Source organism: Triticum urartu, chromosome 7A (assembly GCF_056163025.1).
Source record: "Triticum urartu cultivar PI428250 chromosome 7A, HENAU_Tu73, whole genome shotgun sequence".
NCBI lineage: Eukaryota > Viridiplantae > Streptophyta > Magnoliopsida > Poales > Poaceae > Triticum > Triticum urartu.
Window position 1 is genome coordinate 355,399,508 of NC_141879.1, and position 12,837 is coordinate 355,412,344.

The 12,837-nt window shown below is 49.3% G+C and overlaps 1 protein-coding gene across 1 annotated transcript; it reads right to left on the reverse strand.

Moving 5' to 3' along the window:
• Positions 1-492: 492 nt before the first annotated feature.
• LOC147959582 (Double Clp-N motif-containing P-loop nucleoside triphosphate hydrolases superfamily protein) lies at positions 493-5,443 on the reverse strand. The gene is made up of 3 exons (XM_087532405.1): positions 4,052-5,443; positions 2,244-2,508; positions 493-2,155 (listed from the first exon to the last, which is right to left on the reverse strand). Exons 1-3 carry the CDS (start codon positions 5,260-5,262, stop codon positions 566-568), a joined length of 3,066 nt encoding a protein of 1,021 aa, XP_087388531.1. The 5' UTR covers positions 5,263-5,443; the 3' UTR covers positions 493-565.
• Positions 5,444-12,837: the final 7,394 nt, after the last annotated feature.

Genomic DNA, 12,837 nt, shown 5'->3' on the forward strand with positions numbered 1-12,837 from the left:
ACAAGAAAAACTTACTTATATAGAAGTTTGAAACGGGTGAAAACTTGCACCAATTTCTCTAAACCGAAGGAATTATTATAACATAGGGGTAATTGCCGGCAGAAATGTGAAACTAAAGAGGTAAAAGATGAGATTAACTCTTCGTTCCATGTATTCACATCTATGAAACTTGACTAATGACTGGAAGACATGCATTACAAGAACCGATCCGAGCGGATTTGGTTTCAGGGCCAAGAAAAACATAGCGAGTTCAGTATTTATTTACTTCCTGTATTGCCTCTACACACCCACCTTGCGAACATTAGGAGAGGTAAAATAAAATATTGTTTTTTCTTTCCAAGGAACATAGCTACAAATATCATCGAAACTATAGACCACATATTTGGGTGTTATAAAATCTATAACCTCCTGCCTATTTGGTACTCTGTCCTATGTGCTTCACATAGTCCACCCCCCCCCCCCCCCCCCCCCCCCCCCCCCCCGCAACAAAGCTTATAGCAGAAGATCTCCAAAGTATTGTATTTACATATCTACCGTACAAAGAATTTACTTTCTCAAATGCCCTCTACATTCCATCGATGGCAATCGTTACGGTCGCTGGTAGCCCTTCCCTTCCCTCACCCCACCTTGGCAACGCCTCGTCTGCAACTAATGCGAGGCGGACGACAGCACGAGCGCTATCATGCTTCACGTTGCGCCACAATCGTTCAATGCTTGGCATAATTACTTCTCCGGCCCAGTCCTCGAACCTCTCATCAGTGAGCCAGACACTGCTAACCATATGGTCAATGGCATCTTCATCGATTCTGAATGAATTGATGCTCCCAATGACCAATTCAAATTTTGCTGATATGCAATCTCTAATAGTCTTCCGAAATGGATTAAAGTCAACTGGTCGAAACACAATGGCATCGTCAACGAGTTCCAATAGATCGCAGTCAGGGGCAGGCGTCGAACACAGTACTGCAAGCTGCCCTTTCTCTTGCTCTTGCTCCACTGAGACATCACTAGAATTATGTGAACTCTCGGTGTCATCCAAGGCACCAACTGCCAAATTGAGGTCAAGCGACAAACCATGGCTACTGGACAATTCTTTTGCTACCTTTGCAGGGCGAACATCATCACATAGCCAATCTGCTCGGTGCTTGGCCTGCTTGTCCCCAATCGAGAGCTCTAGCTGCCAACTAGAGCCTGCCATCTCCAACATTCTTAGTTCACCTTGTAGTAAAGACTCAACGTCCGGCCCTTTAAGTTCATCAGGTACCCAATTGGTGGTAAGAACAAAGATGACATTGCCAAGGCTGACCTCACGGCCACGAGAGTCCGGCAGACGACCAGTCTCCATTGCCCGCTTGATCTTTCCACGAACAACTATGTCCAATCGATCAATGCATTCCAGAACAATTACTGAGAATGGGTTCTGCCGAACTGCCTCAGTGACCCGATCAAGTGCAGTTTTCCCCCAGAGACCCATGTTCAGTCCATCATTCTTAGCCCTTCCTAATTCGGAGTCACCACCAAAGTTCACAATTACTGGTCTCGTGTTTGCCATCAGCTCAGACAACGCGTTCACCATTTTCCGCTTACCTGCCTTATCAGAGCCAACAAACATGAGCCACATGTCACCTCTTGTTCGAAGGGTCGGACGCTTCTCACTTCCAGATCGGCATTGTACAACAACAGCAGCAATGGCTGAAGCGGCATCAGACTGCCAGCTAACCTTCTCTGTCAGCCCCTTGATGAGCCTTTTGAAGGAATCGATATCTGAAATTCCAGCTATCTTAGCCTTCTGCAGGGCAGTTAGCCCCTCATAATTTTCCTTCCGCTCTTTATCCATAGTAGGATTGATGGCAGGGTCCAAGCGACCAAGCATAAGATCAGTTTTCACTGGGCTTCCTGGTGGGCTCTTGCGGAGGTCAACTATCGGGCTGGATGCTGGCTTATCCCGGTTAGTGTTCATCTTAAGAGTCTGAATAACAGCACCCCTTGCAATAGGCAATTTGACCTCAACACGTGGACATGTTCCGGACGAGGCCAATGGCACGGAGAGTGCTGGCGCTCCAGCATGGGTCAAGTGGATATGGGCACAGGTCTCACGCCATTTCTTCTCAAGCTCATCTGTGCTCCTTTTCCATTTCAACTCTTGTGCCTTAGACTGTACAAAAAGAGAAGGATTATACCAATCAGGTTTCGATAGAATAAGAGTTGGTTTTGTCGAGATTAAACATGGAAAAAAGACAAACCTGATTTTGATCATTGGTCCGCTGCAGCCAGTGTGGCAAACTAGGGTTAGCAGCCTCAGGTACGGATACTGCCGTCCGCTCCGCTGCAAGTTTGGCGACCTCACTCTCATAACCACCCTTGCAGAGCATGCACATGGCTGGCTTCACCATCTGAGTATGGCCACCCCCTGGCGGCCATCTGAGAGGTGTTGGTGTCACCGGCAAAGGCCGGAGCATTGGTGATAACATCCCCACCGAGTTGCTGAGACTTCCACTGCTTCCAGGCCTAACAAAATTTAGTAACTCGTTAATCTGTGGAACTGAACTATAATGAGTGAGACTACAAGGCTACCACTGCTACACAAAAAAGCAACAACGTTTGTAGAGTAGCGCCGACTGCCCTAAACTAAAAACCTGTTTGTTTGTCATATCAAAGTTTTCCATCATCAAAAAAAAAAAATCAGGCCTCCTTTGGTATGTAGGAATCCCATAGGATAGGATTTGTATAGGAAAAATTCCTTCAGAGCCCTTTGGTTTATAGGAATAGAATCCTATTCCTATGGAGGAATTCTTCCTATCCTCCACATTTCATAGGAAAATAAACATTAGCCTAGACTCAATGGAAAAAATTCTATGATGTGAACCAAAGGGCATCTTCTTTTCTATTCCTATTCATAGGACTTCCGATACGGAGCTGGATCCTCTAACATTCGAAGGGAAGTCAGGTAAACTACAGTAACCTGACCTCCCTTCAGGCTTAGCCCATGAACAGTGCTCATTTCAATTTTCAAAAGACAGGTTTCCATTTCTAATAGATCAATTTCAATTCGTGACATACCAAGTTCAATTTTAGAAGACTCATTTCAATTTTTGAAATACTCATTTCACTCTTTTCAAAAGAACTATTTCAATTTCATAAGCTTCCTGACTTTCCCTGTCTTTTTTACACAAGAAGAACACTGTAGCTCTGTGACATCCCTTGAGCATGTTAGAGGATCCGGCTCCTTCAGATACATGTCATCTCATTTTCTATGACTTTCTTATTCCTATGACTTTCCTATCCTATGAACCAATTGCAACAACAACAACAACAACAACAAAGCCTTTAGTCCCAAACAAGTTGGGGTAGGCTAGAGGTGAAACCCATAAGATCTCGCAACCAACTCATGGCTCTGGCACATGGATAGCAAGCTTCCACGCACCCCTGTCCATAGCTAGCTCTTTGGTGATACTTCAATCCTTCAGGTCTCTCTTAACGGACTCCTCCCATGTCAAATTCGGTCTACCCCGCCCTCTCTTGACATTCTCCGCACGCTTTAGCCGTCCGCTATGCACTGGAGCTTCTGGAGGCCTGCGCTGAATATGCCCAAACCATCTCAGACGATGTTGGACAAGCTTCTCTTCAATTGGTGCTACCCCAACTCTATCTCGTATATCATCATTCCGGACTCGATCCTTCCTCGTGTGGCCACACACCCATCTCAACATACGCATCTCCGCCACACCTAACTGTTGAACATGTCGCCTTTTAGTTGGCAAAATTATGCTCAAGTGCGGTTATCGAACCTGAGACCTCAAGTTTGATGAGCGAACAGGCTAACCAGCTACACCACTCTCATGTTATTCTCCATAAGAGTGGCTGAGTTTTTACGTTGGCTCGCCAAGCCTATCACAACCCTCCTCCTTTACCCGGGCTTGGGACCGGCTATGAACCAATTGCAGAGATAATTTGGTTCGGCATGACTAAGCAGTAATCAAATGAACAAGGAAATTAACAAGACCAGACATGTTAGATCTAACAAAGAATCAGAACACGATCGCGGACGCACCTCAGAGCAGCTCCAGCAAGCGGTGTACTGCGGGCAATCGGCATGGCTTGGAGATCCCATTCATCCTCCATCCCTGGGTGATAGATCTTACACCTGAGGTACGTGGCGCACGCTGCAGTGGCCACGGCCCACACTTCACCGCGCCCGAAACGCCTGAGCAGACGCCCCATCTCAGCAATGGCCGCCTTGCCACCCTCAGAGGACGACGCGGCAGGGCCTTCCACCATCCACTTCAGGTCCCCGAGGTCAAGAACCACCCCGCCGTGCTCGCCGACGAGCCTCTCGACTACGGCGCCCAGCTTCCCGATCCTCTCCGCCATCGCCACCTTGTCGCCAGCAAGCTTGGTGAGTTCCGCCTCCAGATGCAGGATCTTGGCTGCAGCGAGGGCAGCAGAGCTGGCCGTTGGGATTATTCGAATGGCCTCCTTCAGCACCACGTCCGGTCCGGAGTCTCCGACGATCACCGGGTTGCGGCGCGCTGGCTTGAGCATGACGTCAAGCACCTTGCGCGCATCATCCCCGCAGCTGGCTCCAGCCGCCGCAGCCGCCAGACGAGGGTTGATGTATGCGTTGGCGGTGCCGGCGCGCAGAAGAGAGGAAGGGGATGGGGAGAAGAGGGTTGGCGTCGGTACAGGACTAGACGCTGCGGTGGAAGACGACGGGGAGGGTGAGGTGAGAGACTGTTCGATGGTGTTCTTCACGGCAGAAGATGAGAAGGACGCCTCGCGCATGACGCGGCTGACCGAAGGGTCGTCGAGGATGGAGAGCACGAGCTGCTCGAGCTCCACCTTAACGGCGAGGAGCGGCTGCTGTGCCGCCTCAGGGCAGCCCCGCCGCTGCTGGGCCTGCGCGCGCTTGAGAGCCGCAACGAGCGCGTTGGAAACGGGAGGAGCAGCGGCCCCGCCTCCAATCGCGCCCCCCGCAAAGGCAGGCAACCTGTCTAGCGCGACGGAGAAACAGAGCTCAAGAGCGCGGCAGTGGAGCGGGTGCGCGCCGGCGCTACCAGAGGCAGCGGCAGCGCCTCCCGCGGCCACGGCCCGCGCGCAGGCCTGGCGCAGCAGGCCAGCCGGCGCGGCGAGCAGCGCGGCGGCGACGTGGAGCGGCGTGGTGGAGACGTGCCTCCGTCGAGCCGCTTCGTCCATGGCTCGCGCCAGCGCCGCCGCCGCCTCTGGCGTGAGCGTCTGCTGGATGGTGCTGAGATCCGCCCTCATCGTCGTCCCCGCCGCCGCGGCCTTCCGCTCATCAATCGATCAAAGGGCACGAATTCTTCTGTGTTCTTCACCTAGGTTCCTCGCCGCCGTCTTGGGGTGGTGCGGCACGCCGATGAACCGGGAGCGCGGAAAAGGGGGGTGTATCGGAGGGGAGGGGAGGGGAGGAGGCGGAAGTAACGAGACCACTACGAGGAAAAAGGGAAGAGAGAGAGAGAGAGAGAGGCGAATAGAATCTTCGTCTCCGATTTCGCTTCGTCTCAGCATTTTACACTAGACTAGTTAATTGCCAGTGTTACCAGGGAGACATGACATGTTCTACCGCTTCTATCAAGCCAACTCTGAAGCGCGACCCAAATACACATCCATTTTGTCTGAATTTCGTCCGTATAGAAATGGCAATGAAACGGTGTTCATCTAATTTTCCGTGATGTGCTGGTCGTGCTTTTAATGCACGGCCGCATATGGTCAACGGCTGGCCGGTGCCTTCATGTATAAATTTTTTTGCCATTATATTTCTTTATTTCATCAACGGAAATAAGAATCACCAATTCTTTGCTAGGAGAGCAAAATTAAATAAAACAAGAATCATAATTAGACATTTTAAAAGATATTCAATTTCTATAACTGTTTTCACTAATTGGATTAATATTATCTATGTCTTCATTGTTGATATGCGACTTCTCAAACTTGCACACTTCTTTCTTCTTCAATTCTAAAGAAGTAGGCGTTGCTTCACATATAATACCATCTCTAGTCTCATCTCCGACCTCTATTCTAGCTAGGAGTGCACGAGCATCTATCAATTTCCGTGATATCAATAGATCGATGTATTTTTCTTCCCAATACCAAGACTTGCATCCATCCTACACACAAGTTCGAATATAAGCTGCCGAACATGGGTCGAATCCAGGAGCAAAACCGAATTAAAAGAAGCATGCACCTTATCTTTTTTGTACTTGATGAACACCCATCCAGGATGTTTCGTCGTGGTCAAAACGCGGCGCACGGCCTGTCGCGAACAGTCGTCGCACTTTATGAGCGGCAACGGAGAATCGACTAGTCGTTGGGCCAGGTCCGAGCCCGGACGGAGGCCGGCCGTGTCTTTGCCGGCAAATCGTCGATGGGATATATCTGAGCGGCCAGAGGTGGATTCAGGACCTGCATGCGACGCGCAGGCGTTGCCATGGTTGTGCGGCCCATTATCCGGCCAATCCATGGTAAGACGCAACCGCAGGCGGCCGGATGCGTCAAATCCCGCGGTCGTAGATATAGCGGTTGACCGCCAGCGCCGAGGTGAGAGAGGTATAGATCCGACCGTCGTGCTGTGGTCAGCTGGGCTAGGCGGTGAGGCGGCCAAGAAATGGCGGCGAGGGCTATGGCAGGGGTGGGGGCGAGGGGGAGAAGAAAAGGGGCGATTGTGTTCCCGATGGGCGGGCAAGGGAAGGACAAGGGCACACGTCGCGCCCGTCCGCCCGTCTGTTTTGACACAAACACGACTCAAATTTGGACCGAAAATGAGTCAAAAGCGGACAGAAAACAGATATTTGTCCATCTGCCGGCGCGCGCGCTGGGCCGCGTTTTGTGTCCGTTTAGTCCCAAACGGACGCGGCCGGACCATTTGGGTCGTACATTGGAGTTGGCCTTGACCTGTATGCCAAATATACAAGTATTTAACATGCATGTCCAAATCCGTACCACACCAGTTTTAGTGAGCATACCCGATAAAAAGTAGACATCTTTAATGGCTCCTAAAAAGCATCCCAAGAGCATCTCCAAATGTTGTGACGCCCTCGATTCAATCATACACGCAAATGTGTACGATCAAGATTAAGGACTCACGGAAAGATATCAGAACACAACTCTAGACATAAATTAAAATAATACAAGCTTTATATTACAAGTCAGGGGTCTCGAGGGCTCGAATACATAAGCTCGAAAACACAAGAGTCAACGGAAAGGAACAATATCTGAGTACAGACATAAGTTAAATAAGTTTGCCTTAAGAAGGCTAGCACAAAAGTAGCAACGATCGAAAAAGGCAAGGCCTCCTGCATGGGACCCTCCTGACTACTCCTTGAAGTCGAACTCCACGTAGAATCATCCTCGGGATCCTCTAACTCCTGGACTCCATCATATGATCTCAATAACCGAGAAAGGGGAAAAAGAAGTAGCAAAGAAACCGTGAGTACTCATCCAAAGTAGTAGCAAGCAAGGATTTACACTACATATGCATTGATATCAATGAAATGGGTAGTATATATGGACTGAACTGCAGAATGCCAGAATAAGAGGGGGGTAGCTAGTCCTATCGAAGAATACGCTTCTGGCAGCCTCCATCTTAAAGCAGTAGAAGAGAGTAGATGGTAAGTTAACCAAGTATCATCGCATAACATAATCCTACCTGGCGATCCTCCCCTCGTCACCCAGTGAGAGAGCGATCACCGGGTTGTATCTGGCACTTGGGATGGTGTATTTTATCATGTATCCGGTTCTAGTTGTCATAAGGTCAAGGTACAACTCTGGGTCGTCCTTTTACCGAGGGACACGACTATTCGAATAGATAAACTTACCTGCATGGGTGCACCACATAACCCAACACGCTCGATCCCCTTTGGCCGGACACACTTTCCTGGGTCATGTCCGGCCTCAAAAAATCAACACGTCGCAGCCCCACCTAGGCACAATAGAGAGGTCAGCATGCCGGTCTAAATCCTATGACGCAGGGGTCTGGGCCCATCGCTCATTGCACACCTGCACGTTGTGTGGCGGCTGTAAGCAGACCTAGCCTCCCTAATACAAGAGCAGGCGTTCCAGTCCAATCCGGCGCGCGCCGCTCAGTCGCTGACGTCAAGAAGGCTTCGGCTAATACCACGACGTCGAGCGCCCATGACTGTTCCCGCGTAGTTGCTTAGTGCGTATAGGCCAGTGCCCAGACTCAGATCAAATACCAAGATCTCGTTAAGCGTGTTAATCGAAGTAACCGCGGACGTCGATCAGGGCCAGGCCCGCCTCTCTCCTAGGTGGTCTCAACCCGCCCTGTCGCTCCGCCACAAAGGTCCACTTAGAGGGTCGTCAGGACAAACGTCCTTTCGGTCCCAATCCGTGAATCACTCGCAGGTACTCTACGAGCCGACCCGACTTTGGTCACCACAGATATCATGTATTATGTATATAAGTATATACCCGCGATCACCTCCCGAGTGATCATAGCCTGATAGTATAGCATGGCAGACGGATAAGAATGTGGGGCCACTGCTGGAATACTAGCATCCTATACTAAGCATTTAGGATTGTAGGTAAAGGTAACAACAGTAGCAGCAAGGACAGGCTATGCATCAGGATAGGATAAACGGAAAGCATTAACATGCTACACTACTCTAATGCAAGCAGTAGAGAGAAGAATAGGAGATATTTGGTGATCAAGGGGGGGCTTACCTGGTTGCTCTGGCATGGAGGGGTCGTCGGTGACGTAGTCGTACTCGATGGCATCAGCGCCGGTCTCGGGGTCTATTAAAGAAGAAGAGGGAGGAAGAAACAGTAAATATAGGGCAAACAAAGCATCACAAACTATAACAAGGCAATACGCGCTGTCAGGGGTGATCTAACGTAGAGATAGGTGATATCGACGAAGGGGAAAACATCCGGGAAAGTATTCCAGGTGTTTGGCATTTTCGGACAGTCGAACCGGAGGGGGAAAGTTGTGTGTTCGCTGTTCTAGGGATGTGTCGCGGACGAACGGGTTGCGTATTTGGATTCGTCTCATCGTTCTGAGCAACTTTCATGTACAAAGTTTTTCCAACCAAGCTACGGTTTATTTTATATTAATTTTTAAAGATTTAATCAATTTCTAAATTATTAATTTTAAATTAATTCAAAAATAGTGTTATTGCATCATCATGACGTCAGTATGACGTCAGCTGTTAACTTTGACCGTTGACCAGTCAAACTGATAGATGGGCCTGTTTGTCATTGATTCAGCTAACTAAACATGATTAGTTAGCTTAATTAAGTCATTAGGTTAATTTAACAAATTTAATTAAGTTAATTAATTATTATTATTATTCTAATTTTTTAATTCTCTTTTTTAGAAGGGGCGTGGGGCCCATATGTCATAGGCCCAGGGGCCAACCGGGCGGGACACTAGCGGGCGTGGCCGTGGGCACCCGATGGGCGTGAGCGCCGGTCGCAGCGTCACCCGAACGGCGCGCCGGGCGACGGCGGCGCGGTTGTGCGTGCGGCAAGGCACGAGCGAAGCGGTGGGGGCAGCGATCGCGGCGCGGAGCAGGCGGTGCGGCGCGGGCAGCGGAGAGTCAGGCGGGGGGCGTGAGCGGCGAGCAGTGGTGCGGGGTGGGCGTGGTGGCGCGGCTTGGCGAGGATGACGCTAGAGCAGGGGGCAGCAGCAGTGGAGTGTGGTCGCCGGCGGCGCGGCAGCAGCGGCGGGGCCGGAGCCGGAGCGTGCGGCCAGCGGGAACGGCGGGCACCAGCAGCAGCAGCAGGGGCGCGGGCGAGCCGGGACGCAGCGGGTCGGGCGGACTGGGCGGCTGTGGCGGCCGGAGGCAGCAACATCACACGGGGGCAGTGGCAGCAGGCGTGGATGCGCGCAGCGAGCATGCGAGCGCGGCCACGGCGCGGGCGAGTGCGAGGGAGCAGAGCAGCGGGCGGGCACGGGAGTGGGACTCCGGACGCGACAACGGCGAGCATGCGATGGGGGTGGCTCGGGCACAATGAGCCTGATCAAATGGCCATGGATCGACCAAATGGAGGGGGTAGGTGGCATCTACACAGTTCCAGGAGCTCGCCAACGTCCTATGTTGGGCTTGTACGTTTCTATGGTGATGACGAGCATCGCAAATGGCGACGACAAGCTCGGCCTACAGCGGGGAGGGAGTAGCGGCGACAGAGTCATGCAAGAGAGAGAGAGGGGGGGAACGGAAAGATGCTCACCGAGCAAGCACACGAAGTCTCGGCGTGGGTTTAGGAGCAGCAGGGGTGGAGGATTCAACGACGAACACCGATGGTAGCAGGAGGAAGAAGGCCTCAATCCGGCGTAGCAGGGGCTTCCCGGGTTGATCTGCTCCGTGTAGTCGAAGTAGAGGTGGCCGGAGGAGTCCCCGGCGTTGGCTCAGCCCGCGGGGACAACGGTGGCCGCGAGAATGAGCTTGGCCATGGCGATGGTGGCGGTTGCGGCTTCTATGGAGAAGGAGCTGAGCGAGAGAGGGAGGAAAGTGAGGGCACCTAGGGTTTCGGGGTGTGAGGCGACGCCTTGTTAGTGGACGGGGTGCGGGGATGGCCGGCATGTGGCCATCGCGGCCATGGGCGGCTGCCCGACGTCCACCTCCCCCCTGATGAACAGAGAAGTAGGAGGAGACAGTGGGGGTTGGGTCGGCTTAGCTTGTTGGGCCTAGTGGCCCAGTAGATTAGGCTTTCACCCATATCTTCTTTTACCTTTATCCTTTTCTGTTTCTTTTATTACTTCCATTTTACATTTTTATTTGGTACCAATTGACTTTTGTAATAAGTGACACTTGACACATTAAATACCTTGCAATATTCTGAGTTGGTACAAAAAGTCTCAAAGCATTTGGGGAGTGTTTGACTATTTTGGAAAATTAAAAAGGCAAAAATAATTGTTGATGGTCCACCGTTTTGGTTGCTAGAGTCAAGTTGGAATTTCAAATAATGTTGTTTTTGTTTTTATAATGGCCTTGGAAATTCTTGCAATATTATGAACACTTTGTTTTGCTGTTTGGATAATTTATATTTTGACTTTATTTTAAATTTAAATTTGAGGTTGAAATATTTCTTAATCATTTTTCTTAGGACAAAATGATGATGACTTGGCATCATTAGAGAGGAGTTACTTTATCATGATTCTCAGGGTGTTACAAATCTCCTCTACTACAAGAAATCTCATCCCGAGATTTAAGAGGTGGAGTAAGGGGGGAAGTTCTATTTACGAATTTCTAACGGATCCTCTCGGTCTTGGTTGCTCTTCTCGAAGAAGTTGATCCGTAGCGTTGATGTCTTCATTCCTATGCATCAATGCCTCATAATGAAGTTGTCGTCCTTCCTCCAGGATCTTCACTGCACTTACGAATAGGTAGTGGGCAGCTCGACAACGATAGAATGTTATAAGGCTAATAATCTGGGGGTTAACTCATGAATGAGCATAAGAGTACCTCTCGAGTTGGAACTCGGGAAATACATCGAGAGAATTAAAAGTAGGCATGAGAATCTTCACGCAGGTATGTAACGGTGATGCCTGAAATAGAGAATGAGAGGGGTTCAGAGTAACGAGATTAAGTATTGCGTCTGAAACCAGAATATATCATCTCTAAGAAGGTGGCTCGTGATCTACATACGAAGCCAAGCGTGAGGAATAACTTTGGAAACAGGGGAGTATAAGAGAGTCAGGTTTCGATCCTGTGGAACTGTGGGTTAAAATAAGGAAGGGGTTGACATCTTGCACGGTCATGATAGTAAGGCATGTCAGAGAATAACCGACCAGTTATGTTGGCAGCATCGTTGGTACCAAGGGCGAGGGACGAAGAGAACCATTTTCCTGCTCGTTGAAAAGAGGCAGACCGATAGGCAAGGTTCTTGTCCATCAGTGGTTACCAGAATGTCATCAACAAAAGTAACAGGGTTACACTAGACAGGATGGTACACCGAGGTGTTTACATTAGCAGAAGAATATTACTGCTTAGATCATATAGATCACAAGAAGGGTTAAACAAAACAATGAAAAGTAAAATGTGATCATCAAATTAAACAGAACAATGGAAAGGAAAATGTGTTTAAACACATATTTCAGGGGTATATCCATCCCAAGGACAATTAGAGTATGATATCCATGACAGGATAGAAAGTAGTCAGCCATTTATGTAATTGGAGAGGAATTTCATGACATTACCATACAAGGGTGTTAGGATAATTGATAAAGAGAATTTAGCATTGTGCTTCAAATGTTCTTATTGAAGATCGGAGTAACACAAACATGCTTTGAGATAGCGTTGACATGGTCTTCAAGCAAAGGTCAGACTTTGGACATGCAAAGGATTCACCAGGAACAACTTATAAAGCAAGTCATTCCATTTCCTCATGGAAGAATGGTTAACCTTGCTAAAAGGAAACTAAAACATTAGGTCCTCTGGCCAGGTGTGCTAGGCATGACATCACCTTATCGAGTCAAATACTAATGTTATAACTCTTGGGAATTTGTCCCATCCATCATATCTGACTGAAATTCAGATCTGATTGGTGTCAGGATACCTCAAACTGACCAGGATGCCTGAGAAGGAAGGGGTGCAACACAATTTGATGAGATGGCGTTGCAAGATTCTCAGGAAATGAACTATGGAAGAATGTTCCGAATCATGAGTTCATCATTAAACCAAGGAGAGGATGAGGAGATAGCTCATGAACTCAGCGACAATTCATCAAGATTTCCAAAAGATAGATTTCCACAACTATGTGAACAAGGAGGTAACATTTGTCAGATCACATGTTATAACGAGGTATGCTCGAGGAAAACGTACATAGTTAAACATTGGTTGAACAGTGCACCCGAAATAT

Excerpts from the sequence above, each read along its gene's own strand:
- LOC147959582 (XM_087532405.1), bottom strand. The coding sequence starts at position 5,262 with ATGAGGGCGGATCTCAGCACCATCCAGCAGACGCTCACGCCAGAGGCG. Across the intron at positions 2,509-4,051 it reads CTTGCTGGAGCTGCTCTGAG|GCCTGGAAGCAGTGGAAGTC; the intron begins GTGCGTCCGCGA and ends AAATTTTGTTAG. Across the intron at positions 2,156-2,243 it reads GGACCAATGATCAAAATCAG|TCTAAGGCACAAGAGTTGAA; the intron begins GTTTGTCTTTTT and ends CTTTTTGTACAG.